Source organism: Onychomys torridus, chromosome 4 (genome assembly GCF_903995425.1).
Source record: "Onychomys torridus chromosome 4, mOncTor1.1, whole genome shotgun sequence".
Lineage (NCBI taxonomy): Eukaryota > Metazoa > Chordata > Mammalia > Rodentia > Cricetidae > Onychomys > Onychomys torridus.
The window spans coordinates 37,696,532-37,713,245 of record NC_050446.1 but is presented as its reverse complement, the minus strand read 5'-3'; the positions used below and the strand labels follow the sequence as shown (position 1 = coordinate 37,713,245).

Genomic DNA, 16,714 nt, shown 5'->3' with positions numbered 1-16,714 from the left:
CTAGTATCTGTAGTACCTCAGCTGCATCAGTAAGAATTAACCCAAAAGCTCCTGTGGAGATAGTCAGGTCCTTGAACTTACCCTGAACTAGGGTAACTCTGTAGTAAACAACCATGCAAGAACCCAGAAGAGGAAGAAAGTATGCCATTTGACCAAATGCATCTTCTCCCCTAAAGTCAGTCTGGCACCTTGCATATGCACAAAGGTCTTTCATCCAGAAGTAGATCCTGCGAATGGAACCTGAGTAACATAAAAGGTTAGTCAGAGCCCATCTCTAAATGGCAAGAGCACACATGTACCTTAGTTTGTCACATAGAACACAGCCAGAAAGCAGTGAGGTATGTTGAAAGTAGAGTCATTCTGTCCAGGAGTCACTGGAGTGAGCAGCTGCTCTTAGGCTGTGCATGGGTGGCTGGTATTGGGAATATACTCTCCCAGAGCTCCCAGGTTCCATCTTTAACTGGATGACTGAGGAAAAGGAGGAGAGTCACTTTAATTTTCCATATCCTGTTCCATTTCATTTCATAGAGGAATTAATTGGTGTGTCTGTGTAGTACCACAGGTCACACTTGATCTTACAATATTAAAACCTGACAGCCCATCCCTTCTGAAGCCACTGTGGAAGGTGAACTGCCCATAGGCACACATTTGGAACATAAAATCTAGGTCCTGAAAGGACAGTGTGTCTGAGGAAATCAGGCTAGTGAAAGAACTTCCTCTGGTTCTCTAAGTTAGTTTTCTTTTTCCATCAACAACACTTGGACGAAAGAAAAGAAAGGAGAATGTTTCAACCTCAGACTAGTAGAAGCCTGCCCTGTGAGTTTAGCACAGTACCAATTTGAGTACTCTCTACATACTCGGGATCCCACACCCCCATCCAAGCTTTCCTCCCTTCCAAGGACTGATGTACGCCTACTTGTGACCTCTTTTCTTGGTTCATTCTTACGCAGCAGCAAGGTTGGTTGACAAAGGAAATGCATCCAGGGCCATTTGTATCAGCCTGCGATAAAATCTTCCAATTCCCTCCGTGAAAGAAACTTTGCAGAGTGTCGCAGATTGGGTGAACAGTTCCCTTTGTTCTCTAAAGGACTTGGTGGTTGTCATTAGACTGTTTCCTCTGAAGTGGTTTCACAAGCTGCAGGTCACAGCCATTCAGGGGACACCCGGTGATTTCCAAACCGCATAGGGATGCTTGTAGGAGCCTGGGCAGTGCTGCAGCTGGTAGAGAATAGTTCCCTCCAAGTTGTACCAAGGGACACATGAGTGCAAGAGCCAGATGAGCCCATCTATATTGCAAGCATGGCTGCAGGGAGCAGCACAGTGTTGCCAGTGAGCCCTCCCTATGTTCCCAGTCATGCCCAGTGCTACTTCCTTTCCAAATGCTTGGTGATCTCCCTATGCACTAATATGGGTGTAGGACTAGGCTGCAAGTTGGTTGTGGGCAGGCGCATTTATTTTTTCTTATTTCTGTACACTGCCCTGTACCTTCTGGAGTCACTGAGCACTTTCTCTGAGCATCTGTCATATAGCACTCATTCGGATACTCGGAGCTATTTGGAGACTTCTGACAGGTCACGTTGGAGATTTGGAAGCACACTCTTGCAATGAACTCAGCTTTTCCCCAAAACGAGTCCCCAGCACACTGTTGGAACCCATAAGGAATCTGAATCGTTTTCAGCTTCTCTGGACTTGTTACTTTGTACACATACTGAGAGGACCTTTGAATGCTAGCCAGTGTCTCAGGGGCAGCTCTCTCCTCATCTGGAGAGTGCTTGAGATTATCAACCAAATCGGGTAGAAAATAGAGTGTCAGAGATGGGCAGGTTACACTAAGTGAGCCTTCTGGAATGTTTAAATGCTGCAGGCTCATTGCTAGGTAGACACAACATCTCATAAACATAGTCAGAGGGTGGCTTATTTGATGACACATTGTTTAGCTGGCATAGGCAGAATCATCCAGTGTGGTTCCTGTTGGAGTACTTGGATTCTTGCACAGTTGGCAGTTTGCCTATTGACACTGGAGCCCAGTTCCACAAAGAAATGCAATTTAGCTAACACCTCGTCCTGACACAGCATCGCCCTGGTGTGCCAGATCCTCGAAGGGGATCCGCTGCTCTGGAGCCATTGGCAGATCCAGTTACTGCCCAGGTCACAGTCTTTCCAGGAAAAGGAAAACTAAAACATAGTAAAGCCCCCAAAGATAGGTTCTAAGTGAAGAGTGAGTTCATACAGACTAGCTTCAAGAAGGCTAGACAGAAGAGGTCAGACCAGGCGTGGTGGTGTGTGCCCTTGAGGCAGAGGCAGGTGGATCTTTATGCACTTGAGACCACTCTAGCCTACCTAGCAAGTTTCAAGCCATCCAAGGCTACATAGTGAGATCCTGTCTCAAAACAAAAACAAACAAACAAAAAAAAAAAATCCATCTTTGAATACTCGGCTCTATGTCACTCATCAACATCAACCTGTGTTCATATATTGAGGTGACATTGAGTTCCCCATGCCAGCTGTACTGGGGAACCCTAGCTGGGGTCATGACATATAATAACATGTTTATAGCTTTGTAAAAAATCCTAGGTACCACACTATAACTTTAATATCGCCTGTTTTCTGTTATGCTTTTTGAAACACAGTTTTTGTACTTTCTTACAGCTTCTTTGAGTTGTTTATGAGCCCTTTTCTTCTGCCCTTCCCCATGCACTTTCCTCTGAAGATGCCAGGCTGTTATTCTTTGGATTCACCTTCAGTTTGAGTGCAGGTTTGAAGTGGGTCAGATTTGCTTGGGAAGTCCCAGGGTAGGAGAACCTTGGTGATTTGTGTGGGGCTTCTCACTACTTGATACTGATTGACAAAAATCCTCTTCTGGAGAAATGATGTGGTAGTGGTTTTCCACTTGATGGAACATTGGAAACAGGAAACAGGCTAGGAAACCTCGGTTATGTAGAGCTCATGTCCAGAATAGGACCTGGGCTCCGGCACAAACACTGGTCATGATCAGCACTCAGGGATTTGTCTCAAATGCTCTTCTATTATCTTCCTGGAAGAGGGCATGTTGTCTAGGAAGAATATGTTTATGGCATTAGCTGGAAAACTGGAGCTGGGAACACCCCTGCCACCCTGCTGCCACCTGTCTCCCCAAGGACAACACTGTGTCTGGTACTGCAGGACACAACATGTCCACCCATCTCTCTTGACCTCTGAAGTACATTGAATAAGTCCATGTGTGCTAAGGAAGAGTGACTTTACTGGTGCATTTTTTGTGAGGGGGGGGGGGTGAGTGTGCACATGCACACTCGTGCACTAGTGTCTACATTGTGCTGGCATCACTTGGTCATGACTCATGCAGCAGGTTCACATCAGGAGTTGGAGTAAACTGTGGGTGTGACTGCACTGGGTGCAGCCAGTGGCCGGCTTGCTCTACATCTGCTCCTGTATCCTCTGACTCATCAGCTTGGATCTGTATCTGGCAAGATTTAAAAGCCGTCTTCATAGCTCTGGGGACAGTGGTATCACTAGGGAATTGTCCAGTATCAAGAGACAGAAGGAGTAAATGTGAGAGAGCTTTCCAAAGGATTCATTCTATACGCCAATCAAAGACCCCCTCTTCCCTCCCGCCCCTCCAGCCTCTCTGTCCCAACCCCCCCCCCATTCCCTCCTACAAGAAGGTAAGGCCTCCCATGGGGAGGTACAATTGGTAGAGGCAGGTCCAAGCCCCTCTCCTACCTCAAGGCTGTGTGAGGTATCCCATCATAGGTAGTGGGCTCCAAAAAGCCTGTCATGCACCAGGGATGGATTCTGATCCCATTGCCAGGGTGCCCCTTAAGCAGATCAAGCTACACCACTGTCTCGCCATGCAGAGGGCCGAGTCCAGTCCCATGGAGGCTCCACAGCTGTTGATCTACATTTCATGAGTTCCCACTAGTTTGGTTGGGTTGTCTCTGTAGGTTTCCCCATCATGATCTTGATGTCCCTTGCTCATAGAGTTCCTCTTCTCTCTCTTTGACTGGACTCCTAGATCAGCCTGCTTTCTTACACCATCCAAGAGCACAGACCCAGGAGTGGTACTATCCTTCTCCCCTATGAGCTGGCCCTTCCCACACCAATCGCCAATCAAGAAAGGCTTCCACAGGACAATCTGATGAAAGCATTTTCTCATTTCATATCCCCTTAAGTGACTCTAGTTTGTGTCAGGTTGACAAAAACCTAACGAAAGATACCTGATTTTTCCCAGTGTTTCTGCAAAAGCTCCAACGTGTCTACACAGTTTTCCACATCATAAACTGCTGAGGTCATCCTCTCATACTTCACTGCATTCAGTAATACTTCAACAGCATATCCAATGACTTGTACACAAGGAACACTAAGATTACAACTTTAGGTCAAAACGAATATTTTAGAAATTGCTCCATTTTCAGCCATGAACTCACAACAGAGTTGAGATGATCTGGTAACTTCCTCCAAATACAGATGACTGGATTACAGTGTGTCTTAACATTAGCAGCCATGTGGTGTTACCTGCTTTCTGAATTCTAAGAGCACGCAGGGACAATGCCCAGCTGCTGTAAAGCAGAGCAGAATTCTGAGATTTGTTCTCATACCAGGGATCAGATTTTCTGGAGAACCCAAAACCAAGTCCAGACTTATTTTTCTGCTTCACAGTGAAGCAGATATTTAAAAAGAAAAAAAAATTCAATTTAAAGGCAGCCAAGGCCGGCTGAAGTAGAACGATGGAAAAAGCTCCCTCCTGTAGTCAAAATGATTCCTGTAGCTTCTGGGAACTTCCATTTTTCTCTCTACTGGGGTCAGCTCCCTGTAATATGGCGTTTTTCAAGTAGCCGTCATTATCAGAACTGATTGAGGTGGCTGATACTGGTCTTCCAGATTGGGGGAAGAAGCTTGTCCAGGACAGTTTACAATTTGCAGTATGATGGCTAAGATCAAATCATAAATAACGAGAAAAATGGAGGGTGTGGAAAGAGAAGGCTCTCCAGCTGTTACTGCTGTCAGCATCCGAGAATGAAAGCATGAAGAAAACCTCATTTAGGATGCATGGTGGTGGTGGGGGGGGGGGGGGTCTATTCTCTAGGGAACTGCAGAACTGACCCCAGGAGGCCAGGTAGCTAGGTGAACACAGTGGTTGGCAAAGATCCCATTCTGTGCCACAGTGCTCACAGCAGGCACCGAGGAGTGATGTTCAGTATGAATGTCGAAGAAGGCAACTGTGCAGAGACCATCACAGTCTGAGCTTGGGGAGCCTGATAAATACATGATGGAGATTGCAGCAAGGCATTGTGGGTATAACCACTCCTGCTCTCTTAGGGAGTGTCAGCACCACAGACATGTAAAGAGCTCCAGCTCTGTTGAGACATTGGAAAAACCAATAGTGCCATTACCTTAGACAGCTCTCAAGAGGTGCCAGGAAATATGAGCTCAGTGTCTATCTGTGGTACTGCCTGGGGCCCTTCACAGTGTTCTAGGTAACAATATAGTCGTCAGAATTTGAAAGGTGCATGTTCCTATTGGTTCTGATGCATAAGAAAATAACTTTCCTGGGTTGGGTGATAAAAGATTGTGACCTGAGAAATCACACAAGATGTTAGAGCTCACAATGATTAAAGGTGCATTCAGCCTAAGAGTACTTGCACACTTGGGAAAGTCCATTGGTTCAGGGTAGTTTATAATTTTATATGCTGCCGGGTGGTGGTGGCACACGCCTTTAATCCCAGCACTCGGGAGGCAGAGCCTGGCGGATCTCTGTGAGTTCGAGGCCAGCCTGGGCTACCAAGTGAGTTCCAGGAAAGGCATAAAGCTACACAGAGAAACTCTGTCTCTAAAAACCAAAATAAAATAAAATAATAATAATAATAATAATAATAATAATAATAATAATTTTTATGCTATCTTTATGTGAAATAGATAAACAACAATACATCAAGGGCTAGAGAGATAGCTTGGTAAATAAACTGCTGGCCCTATAAACTTAAGGACCTGAGTTCATATTCTTAGCACCCACATAAAAATTAAGCCATAGGCAAGCATGTGCCTGCAGTCTCAGTACTGAGGAGGCAGAGACATGAGTATCTCTGAGGCTCCAAAAATAAGGTGGAGAAAGATAAAGAAAGATGATAACAGGCATCCCCAGTAGGCTTTCATGCACATGTGAACAACACACAGAGAAACCATTCATCAGAACCCTTTACACACAAGGGTGAAGCATTACTAGTCAAGAGGCTGGAGAGTTGGCTCAGCAGTTAAGAGCTCTTATGGAGGACTTAAGTTCCCAGAACGCATGTTGGCCAGCTCACAACTGCTTATGACTCCACCTCCAGGGTACCCAGCACCTCTGGTCTCTGGCCTCCATGGGCACATGCACATACATGTACATGCACATAATTTTAAAAAAATGAAAATCATAAAGAATTGTTATTCCAGAAAAACAATCCCATTAAAGATTGACCGTTGCACACTAATCTTGTAAAGTTCATCCAGCCAAACTTAACTATTTCTTGGGCCACATTGCTGCTGCTTCTGGCAGGCATGTCATTGGTGCCCTCCATGTCTCCTTTCTGAAAGACAGTATGGAGGCTGCCTGAAGCGTCTGAGCTGTAGAGCAAGCTGACATCTCACAAGAGCTCCTGATTCTTTAGCCTGTGCGCCAGGCTCCCAGAGGCAAGCTAAGGACCTGCACTGCGGTCCTGTATATGGGAAGTACCAGAGAGGCTGATGAAGTGAGGTCGCCTGTCTGTAACAAGCTTGCACACACACAAACAAAATACAAAAGACCTGGCCTGCTTCTTATTTTCCCACCCCCACCTCCCCCCCCAAAAAATCTAACCAAACTCATCCAACTGTTGCAGTGTCAAGACGACTGTCGGTTACAATGAATTAAACCCTTTGTGGCTAAAAAAACACCAGGAAATTCCCTAACTTTGTGTGACTTGCTTTTCCTAAAGCAAGTGGGTGGTCTTTATGGTAAATCAGGCATTAAGGGCTTGTAATCATGGGCTCACTCTTCAAAATGTCTCCCCCACCCACCCACCCCCCTCACCCCACCCCCGTCAGTGGAGCAGTGTCAGGAAAGAATGCCAGCTGTGCCTGCATCTGTATTGGAGCATTTTCATTAAAGCGCATATGTCTACCCTCAGTGTCCCATCCTGTTAATCAGCAAACAGGCTTTCAGAAGATAGGGCACCTACTCATCCACACTGTACGCAAGCCCTGAGGAGGCTGCAACTCTGATTTATGGATTGCTGTACTCACTGCTCTTGTGGACCTAACCCATAGTAGACGCCGAGCTAAGCAGAGTGAAGAGACTTTCGATAGTGGAAGGAAGCTGCTGGGATTTCTCTTGTTTCCCATGGAGTCTGAGGCACACTGATTTTGCTGAATGGGGAGCTGGCAACTGCCTGACAAACATGCCGTTTTAACTGTTTACAGTTCTTTAAAGTAGGAAGCTCTTTGCTTAAAGATGAACACTGCCAGTGCACACACGGCTTTAACTACTTAACTATTCTCTTTTAAGGGAAAAAAATCTTAATGACAGCACAGAATAATATAGTAAATACAGTTCACTTTGAAAAAGAGTTCCTCCCATTCTGTTCCTTTCATGGTGATTGGTGTATTTACAAACACGCCATCTCTGGACCTTCCACCACCACACCATACGGTTACTATCGCCTAGGATTTCGTTCTGACTGGGCAGAATCTAGGTGAATAAACACGCATGGGAAGCACATTATCCCCAGATAGTGCACTGGCCACTGAGCGTATGGTAAGGGTCTTGCTGCTTAGCTATATAACTGGAGATGCACTTTAGAGTGAGTCCCGCCTGGCTGCCTTCTTTTCTGTGGGAGAATGTTATGCTAATAAAAGAAAATAGTTTACATTTCTGACAAGCCAAGTAAACCCAGAGTTAGTTTTTCTAAAGCCTCTGCTGGTGGTGTATCCTCACTGTGAGCATGGGCAGAGGTCAGGCCCCTCGGGTTCTCTCAGGCTCACCTTGTGGGAACGTCTAAAACTAAGTCTTACTACCTGGAACGGCACTGGGCTGAGCAGAGTGGATTTGTCCTCTCAGCTGAGCTCGTGTTTTGTCCTTTGGTGGGTCATCTTCCACAACCACAGCCCCTTCCAGCCATGCCCACAAGCTTACTCACATAAGGACCTGGGAGGGGGTGGTTTTGGTATCGGAATTTAAGTAGCCAGTTTTTAATTGCCTACAAAGGTGAGTAACTTAAGGGAATGTCAGATGTGGTAAGTCCCTTCTCAGGAGGGTGTGTCTTTTATCTGCCTCTTTTGTTGGGATGCCATAATCTCAACTCTGGTTCCCATCTGCCCCATGATAGTCCAGTTGTGGAGTTAAAAGGACCATTGGTGATTATTATTATTACAAAGTTGTCCTGATCCATTGTATCAAAATGTTTACCTTCTGTGATTATTAGGTAGAATTTCCAAAAAATCATGACCTTGTATCAGTTGGAGAAGTAGTGTAGTTCAGTTACATTGGGGAATCTTGACCTCTACCCAACCATCTTCCATCATGCTCAGTTGGCATTGAACAGGATTCCTTATTCATGAAAGCCTGGGGTGGAAGCGTTAGAGTCAGAAGGTAAATAAGAAGGTGCATGATATTTTCATCAGACACCTAAAAGTTTTATTATGAGCTCTTCCTATCCTATATCAGTCCATTTTCATTACCATAACAAAATGCCTGACGCGAAGTGGCTTTATAAACAAGGGGGTTATTTAGATCATAGTTCAGGAAGTTGAAGGGCCTGGTGTCATCCTCAGCTCAACTCCAGTGAGGATCGCGTGGCAGTCAGGAAAAGGTATTCCAAGGCAAAGCCAGTGATCTCTTTGGGGGTGGGGCTCACTCTTGGGAAAGCTTGAGAATTCATGAGAACCAGCTTCGCTGCCAATGAGGGTGTGGCCCCAGTGACCTAAGAGCTTCCTGCCAGGCCCTACCTTGTAACACTGCAAACTAAACTTGAACCAGAGGAAGATGAGCTACTCCCACACCATTGTGCGCCCTCTTAGAAGTGCTTTACTTACTTCTGGAGCAGCCAAGGGACACACTGGGAGTGCCAGACACTAGGGAGGGATGACAGCTGGTGTTGTGTTATTGTTGTGTTGTAGGTGGTAAGACGCTCTTGCCTCTACCCTGTCATTAGTGGGTGGGAAATAGTGATATGAAATCAGAGATGAATTAGGATAATAAGAGGCAAAGGAGAAAGGAGTAAATTCTCCACAAGTAATGTTTTTTCTCTTCGTGGTTATTTAATTTTGAAAAAGAACTTGAAAGGAATGATCATGGTTCTCCAGGAGACAAGATCTATAGGGCTAAGTGTGGGAGCCAGGCAGGCCGGTGTGAGGGCCTTTATTGCAGTAACTGGAGGCACACAGGAAAACACAGGACTCCAGGAACATGCTGGTGTGTCTGTCACAGAAAAGCCAAGTGAAGGGAAAGCCATGGATGGCCTCTTGTGCCACCTGCATCTCATTTTCAGAGTCTGTCATTTTTTTTTTTCCTTGAACGTTCATTTCTTGGGTTCCTGTGGATCATGGTGAAGGAATGGTAAGACAACTAAATGGGAGGGTATGAGACACAAAAGAACCTTTAAATAAGGGCAGGTGTTAGTAACTTAAATTTTTCATTCATGTGTATATGCACATACATGTGCTCACATGCATGTGTGTCCTCACGGGCCAGAAAAGGGCATTTGCTCCCCTGTAGTTAGAGTTAAATACAGGTGATTTTAAGCCACCTGATAGGTGCTGCTGGGAAGCAAACTTGGATTCTCTGCAGGAGCAGCGAGTGTATTAGCTACTCAACTGTCTCCGCAGCCCCACAGCTCTCTTTAGTACAATTGGGCCCCGGCAGTATTTACCCATTGATGTAACCAGCAGGTAATACATGCCTACAGAGTGACCATACTGTCGGCACTGGGGACATGGTAATAACTAAACAGACAGGGAGAAAAGACAGACAGACGCCGCTCTCACAGACAGCTATAAAAGCTGTAAACAGAAGCATGGTGTGTGATAGACATGACTTATGCTCTGCCAGGAGCAGACCGTGGTCTGGGAAGCTAGAGGAGTGTTCCGGGTCCCTCTTGGGGACTCTCTGCTCACTGTGCAGTGGTGGAACTGTAGAGGGTCCAGGGTGGAGAGAGTCACGGTGCTGCAGTGTTTAGAGGTTGCTTCTCCAAGGCTCTCCAGTTTAGAGACATCAGCCAGCACTGCTCTTCATCCATGGAGTCCCCGGGCCTGAGCTCCTGCCTTCCAAGCATTCCTCCTTGGCACTAACAGTGCTCCTGGGAAGAACCCCTCTCCCATATTGTCAGTCACAGCTACAGTTGTGCGGTGCTCACGTGGTCTTCCTGTGTCCACAGCTCCCACAGAGCCGTTACTGTGCAAGTTTGCCGACGGAGGGCAGAAGAAGAGGCAGAACCCAAACAAGTACATCCCTAATGGGCGGCCGTGGCACAGAGAAGGAGAGGTGAGACTTGTAAGTCCTTTCCCGGAACTTTAGCTGGGGGTGTGTCCTCTTACGTGACACTTACGGAGTGCCTGAGTGTGCACTCCCCAGGAGGACAGGTAGACGTGGGAACAGCCACACTGCGCTGTAGTAAAAGGGTGACAGTGAAGGTCTTTGAGGGTGGAGGGCTCCGCTTTTTCAGTGGGTTTACATTAATCATATTCAGGAATCTGTCCTTAACGCTAAAATAAATAGTATATTTGTCACTGAGAATTTGCTTTTATATTCTGGATTTTTTTTTCTTATTAAAATGTTGTGCCATACAATATATTCTGATGTTTTTCCCTCCATACTGTTCCTCTCTTTCTCCTTCTCCCTCTCCCTCTCCCTCTCTCTCTCTCTCTCTTTCTCTCTTAGAAGTAAACAAACAGGCAAACAATCTCTTGAAGGTTTCTTTTAAAAGAAACTTCAATTTCTTAATGCAACATTGGACTTTCTCTTGTATTTCAACAAATTTTAATGTTTAAAAAGATCATAAAGAACCCAGAATGTGTGGAGAAAATGTCTTAAACCTGTGGCCTCCAGTGACAGCCACATGTAGCCCTCTGAGCATGTGATGTCTGGCTGTTTTCCTGGATGGATTGGTTTCAACTTCATTTTCAGTAGCTCCCTGTGGTAATGGGCTGCTGTGTGAGTTTGTAATCATGCTTGGCTAACAGAAACTTCCAATTTTATCAAATGTGACTATTATCACCTTATGCTACAGGGACTCTACAAAATACGATTTTCAAATAGTGCCTTTCTAAATGGATTTGCATGTTTCCTTCTGCTTCCTGTAGGCTGGAATGACACTCACTTATGACCCGACCACAGCTGCTCTACATAACGGGTATGTCATTAGGATAAATGCATCGTAGCTTGAGGGACAGTGAAGGTGGAGAGTGTCAGACATTGTTCCATGAATGATTCCATTGAAAGGATTACTTAATAAAGGCTTTTGTGTTTGTTCTAGATTTTATCCTTCACCATACAGTATTGCCACAAACCGAATGATCAGTCAGACTTCTCTTACACCCTATATTGCATCTCCTGTGTCTGCCTACCAGGTTTGTACCTCAGGACCCTACAGCAGGGCACCATGCATCTCTGCTGCATTTTTATGTGTCTTCAAATTCTGAACAGTTTCAAAATGAAATCTAAGTCAAATTTGATGTAGCTTGGATACCTAAGTTTGGAAGAAGCTGCCTTTTATTTGGCGTAGCAGTTTGCTCTTCTGTGTAGGAGAATGTAAAGCCAGGGAAGTGGTTGGAATCATCACATGGTCCTTGGATTGGGATAAACCCATGTACTTCCTCCATCACGTGTCCCAGAAATTGAAACATATGAGAGTCACAAAATGGAGTGCAAATGTGTGCTCCATTTGTTTACTCACAAGCAAGAAGAGATAAAAAGGCAGTTGAAACTGCGCACACAGAGATTGTCTCCAGTGGGTGACGTTAACTGATGCCATTGAGAGTTGAGGTCCTTCCCCCACCAAGGCACAAGAGGCCATTAGCTCCTGTTGCATTATTTTGTGAGGAGGCTTTACCTTTGACTCCATTCCCAGCTGAGGGAGGAATCTTCATTAAGCTGCTTCTCCAACACCGATCTGATGGTATAACAGGGCTCATGAGGCACGTGTGCCTTTGTCTTCCTGTAGCCATCTCCCCCTCATTAGGTGTGCTGCCTGGGCCAGACAGCGTTGTTACTGAGTTCAATTCCTGACCTGTGAGGAGTTCTCTACTGTTGACTGCTGGGACCTCCTGTGACTCAACTTGGAGTGTTCCTGATTTTGAATTAGAATTAGATGTTGTAGTCCTGATGTCTGAGGTTAGGGGACTACAGCATCTAATCTAACAGCTGTGCTGTTTGGTAGCCATAAGCCTCAGTTTCCTCGTCTTTAAAATGGGGATAATAATAGCTTCTACCTTATAAACTTGAAAGAGTTCTGAGCACTAGATGAAAATGTAAAGAGCTCCACGCTGTCCTGGTATGTCATTAATACTCAGTAAATATGAGCTGGCAGCAGCAGCAGCACTGTGTATGAATTGCACGTTTTCAGTAATGGTCAATATAAGGCAATATCAAAGTTAGCTGTTAAAATAACATTGAAAAATAGAAGGTTGCATACCAAAAGCAGTCTTCCAGAGGTGTCTGCCGCCTTTAGCCTGTAGGTTCGACCCCCGCCTCCCCCATTCTCCACGCCCTTCCTTTCCTTTCTCCTCCCTGGTTGTTAACTGTGATGTGTCAGTCTTCTGGACATAGCATTCACTTGTTAAGTCTCTTCAGATGTTGAAGAGTTAAGGTCCCAGTCTTTTCCTTGCTTCTCAGGGAGAGGGAGTGGATATAGTATATCTCCCTTCATAAGCAGTGTTTACAGCTGATATTAAAATGTGGTCTTTGATGATCTGAAAAATGATGCTCTGTCGGGTCTGTATCGCTAAAAATCAGCACAAGTTTGAACCCCAAAGTACACAAAGGACTGTTAATTATCATGTTGCTATCGACAATTTCAGCTCTTAAGCCATCTCTCCACCACTGCTTTTCCCCTTTGAAGCAGTTAGCCTTTCAGTCATTTTATAGAGTAAAAAGTCAGGAGATCAGTGTTGGGAACCAACTGGACATGGCTAGCTGCAGACAGCCTGTCATTTCAAGGCCTCATTTCCTCCTTGGGGAATGCTGTGTTTTTGTAAGACCCCTGTGGAATTTATTCCACTTGCCTGATGCTCATTGGCACAACCTCTCAGATGGTGCCCATCCTTATGTGGTTGGTGCCAAGCAGAGGTGAGTGGATGTGCCCCCAAGTAATCTAAGGTCCCCTTTAAGGTGTTTGAAAATGTTGTTTATGTACAATTAGTTTGTGATGGGGGTTCTTTTTATTTCAGGTGTTCAAAGAACCAATGGTAAAAAGTTCATAGATTGTTATTCCCATTTTATAATCAGGGAATGTTGAGGAATAGAAACTGGCTGGCTGCTTGACTGCTGAGATAAAAACACAGGGTTCAATGTCATTGCTCCCTCACCCTAGAATACTACAAGTGTTTAGACATTTATAACCACAGAAGCATATAAAAATGGGGGACATCTGGCCCAAATCGGGGTTTGCAGGGGGCTGCTTGCCTCTCGTGATGTGTCTGTGAGGGCCCACACCCGTGTTGGAGTTGGCTTTCTCCACTAAACCACCATGTGCTTATGCAGTTGGATTTGAGAAAGTGGCATCTGCAAGAAAGCACCAGTACCCCAGTGGGAAAGGCTGCAGTCCAGGTAACTGCAATGTTACCAAGGCAGAAGCACTTAACTTTGGTCTGCCTTAGGTGGCAAAGGAAACCAGAGAAAACAAGTATCGGGGCTCAGCTACCAAGGTAAATGGCGCTACATTCTTTCCCCATGACTCTTCCCCGTGCTCTTTCTGTAGAACCTCTGAAGTTAACACTCGGGGACAGGATGCAGGAGGGGTCTCGTAAGAGCTGGAAAATGAAAGGAATCTTACCATCCATAGAAAAGTGATGGGCATCGAGACGCAGACCACTCCTCTTCTCCCGTGGTGGGAGGTTCATTTCCTTCCCGCCAAAAAGCCCTGCCCTCATGTCTTATTGCTCAGTTTGGAGGGTTACTGTGTGGATGCCCTTTTAACTTAAGTTGATGTCAAGATCTCGTTCCCTCCCATTTAATGTCCTAGGTCTGCATTTCAGACATTCTTTTTTCCTCATCAACTAAAAATTGTTGAGGACTACACAAAATTTCTAAACTTGTTTTCCTGACTATCAAAGAGATTGCATTTGGTAGTTTTTAATAAATAGTACGTGCTTGGAGGGTTTCTAATGAAATGTTCTATGATTAATCCTCATTCATCAGTATTCCTAAAAACATAGTTCATACCTTGATTATAACACCTGACTAATTTGGACTGTTTACATGTTTATTTCCTTCTCTTAGACAGTATCTTTCTCAAGGGTGAAGCCCATCCATGCCTTACCCACCTTCTGCTCCTTGGTCCCTAATATTCAGTAAATACGTACTGAGTGGGCAAACTGACATTGGTTCTGAATGATCGTTTCATCTCATTTAGAGTGACCAGTTTGTCAGGAACTCTAACTGCCTTAACCTTTGTAATCATTGATAGTATTTTCTCCTTATCTTCCTTCTGTAGATTTTTAACACGATTAAAAAGAATTGTAGAGAATTTGATGATAGTTGCAGTAGAAATCAATGTTTCTTTCAAAATCCTCCCTTTTCTAGGTGCAAAGTCCTTCTTGGATGCAACCTCAACCATACATCCTACAGCATCATGTAAGTTTCTCATGTTAATGACTTTATGTCCTCTATGGAAGCTATGTGTGTAGACTGTTGAGTTAAAACCCCTCTACCAAAGATGGGGGCGCAGAAAAACTCAAACACAGAATATGACAACGTGCCAGCTTATTATGAAACTTGAAGTTACCTTTGTTTTAAAATGGGTTATTGGTAGACATTAATTTTTATATAAGAACTTAGTATACATCCTATTTGAGACAAGACAACCTTTCTCACACCAGTTAGGGAGGATTCCATTAGTTGAGTAACTAAATATTTTGCAATGCATGGAAAGAAACGGCTCTTCCCTTTTGCATTCTTTGTGGTTTAGACAGGAAATTCAGATCCAGGCAGGGCTTTTCATCGGTGTCACTTAGCCTGTCTGTGGAAAAGATAAGGATGAAGACAGCAGTGTATTCCTCGTACATAACTAATATGATTTCTTCATCAATTTCAGCGTTCCTTATCCTAGTGTGTTATTTTAAAACATACTTGATGTTTTTCTACAGTGTATGTCTTTCAGACATACATAAAATCCAGTTTGTTGAATTTTAAACGTAGAATCAAAAAGTTAAAAACAAGTGTGTAGAACAAACTCACACGTCACACTGAGAATACCCATGATGACCCACACACTTGCCACAAAAGGGCCATAGATTGGTCCTTTGGTTTCTACTTACCAGTACAAATTAGGCATTCTCTTATGCAAGATATATCACAACGTTTATAATACAAAAACCAGATCATTTGATTAGGAAAAGAACTCAATTCTTGGCCTTAAAATGAGACAGGGATTTCTCACAATTCTTCAACAGTGGACACAGCAGGCAGTGTGAGACCATGTAGGTATAGTAGCTATCAGGAGCACATGCTGGACAGGAAATACTGACACAACCATTCAGATGCAAATAAAACTGTGTCTTGTACCTGTTCTCATGCACACACACATACACACACATGTCCAGAAGTCCACACATCTCACACCCATTCATGACACCCATCCACACATTTCCACGGCAGTCTGTGTCCCAGTACCTGATGGTCTATTTGGAAAAGAGATACCTGTGGATGAGGAAGAAAGGTCAGGAAACCCCTTCCCCATAGTCTAGACTTTGAATCATTTTTGTTGTTCTGTCCTTTTTGATGATGTACCTAAAAAATGAAATGTATCCTTCTTTTTCTTTTTGGTAAATGTCGACGTAAGTACTGCATACATTTTAATTTACCTCTTTGAGGAGACCTGTGTTACTATTTTCCACCCAGATTCAAACTATATGAAACACCTGCTTATGCCCTGGACTGGTGTCTGATTCTCGGTAAACACCGGTGTGTTTCAGGGCAATCAGCTACAGTGATTTCAAATACGTGTTCATGTTTGTGGAGTAGAACAGAATGCTGGCATGCTATGACAGTTAGGTGATTGAAAAGATGAGGAGAACAGTAAAAGTTCATTGGTGACGTCGAGGAATTGAGACAGAGGTCCACACAGTTCAGTTTTGGTTGCTCCGTAGTCAGTAGAGCATGATCTAGCCATTACAGTTGATGGCAGCAGAGGCGGTTGCCATTTCCAGTAGAAAGCTAAGTTAAAATCAAGAGCCCAACGTAGGAAATTGTTCATGTTCTCTGATGCAGAATCTTGCTTTCAGTTAGGTGCTACTACTGGTTCTGTTAGAGATATCATAGGAGTGGATTTTCCTTTTTCTTTCCTCTGTTTTCTTACATATGTTTAATTGATTTTTTTTTATGGCAAAAATTTTCCAAGCAAAATAAGTGACCATGGAACTGGAGTGGAGTAACTAAGATTGGCTTCCCAGACATGGGACAGGAAGTTTCAAAACATACCCAGAAAAGCAGAATGTACTCCTGGCCCTGCCTACTTGATCTTGAACCAGATGACTCTGTAAAACATGT

At 44.4% G+C, this 16,714-nt stretch overlaps 1 protein-coding gene across 10 annotated transcripts in view; it reads left to right on the top strand.

Annotated features, from left to right (window-relative positions):
• Rbms1 (RNA binding motif single stranded interacting protein 1) overlaps positions 1 to 16,714 on the top strand; it is a 218,210-nt gene that overhangs the window by 195,930 nt on the left and 5,566 nt on the right. For 5 of the 10 annotated variants that reach the window (XM_036184973.1, XM_036184972.1, XM_036184976.1 and 2 more), the window contains exons 7-11: positions 10,386 to 10,501; positions 11,311 to 11,360; positions 11,484 to 11,577; positions 13,825 to 13,872; positions 14,750 to 14,800. In XM_036184973.1, the coding sequence (XP_036040866.1) occupies positions 10,386 to 10,501; positions 11,311 to 11,360; positions 11,484 to 11,577; positions 13,825 to 13,872; positions 14,750 to 14,800 (359 nt within the window). The remainder of the gene's footprint in view (positions 1 to 10,385; positions 10,502 to 11,310; positions 11,361 to 11,483; positions 11,578 to 13,824; positions 13,873 to 14,749; positions 14,801 to 16,714) is intronic. The other 5 variants (XM_036184977.1, XM_036184975.1, XM_036184979.1 and 2 more) reach the window with 3 other exon arrangements.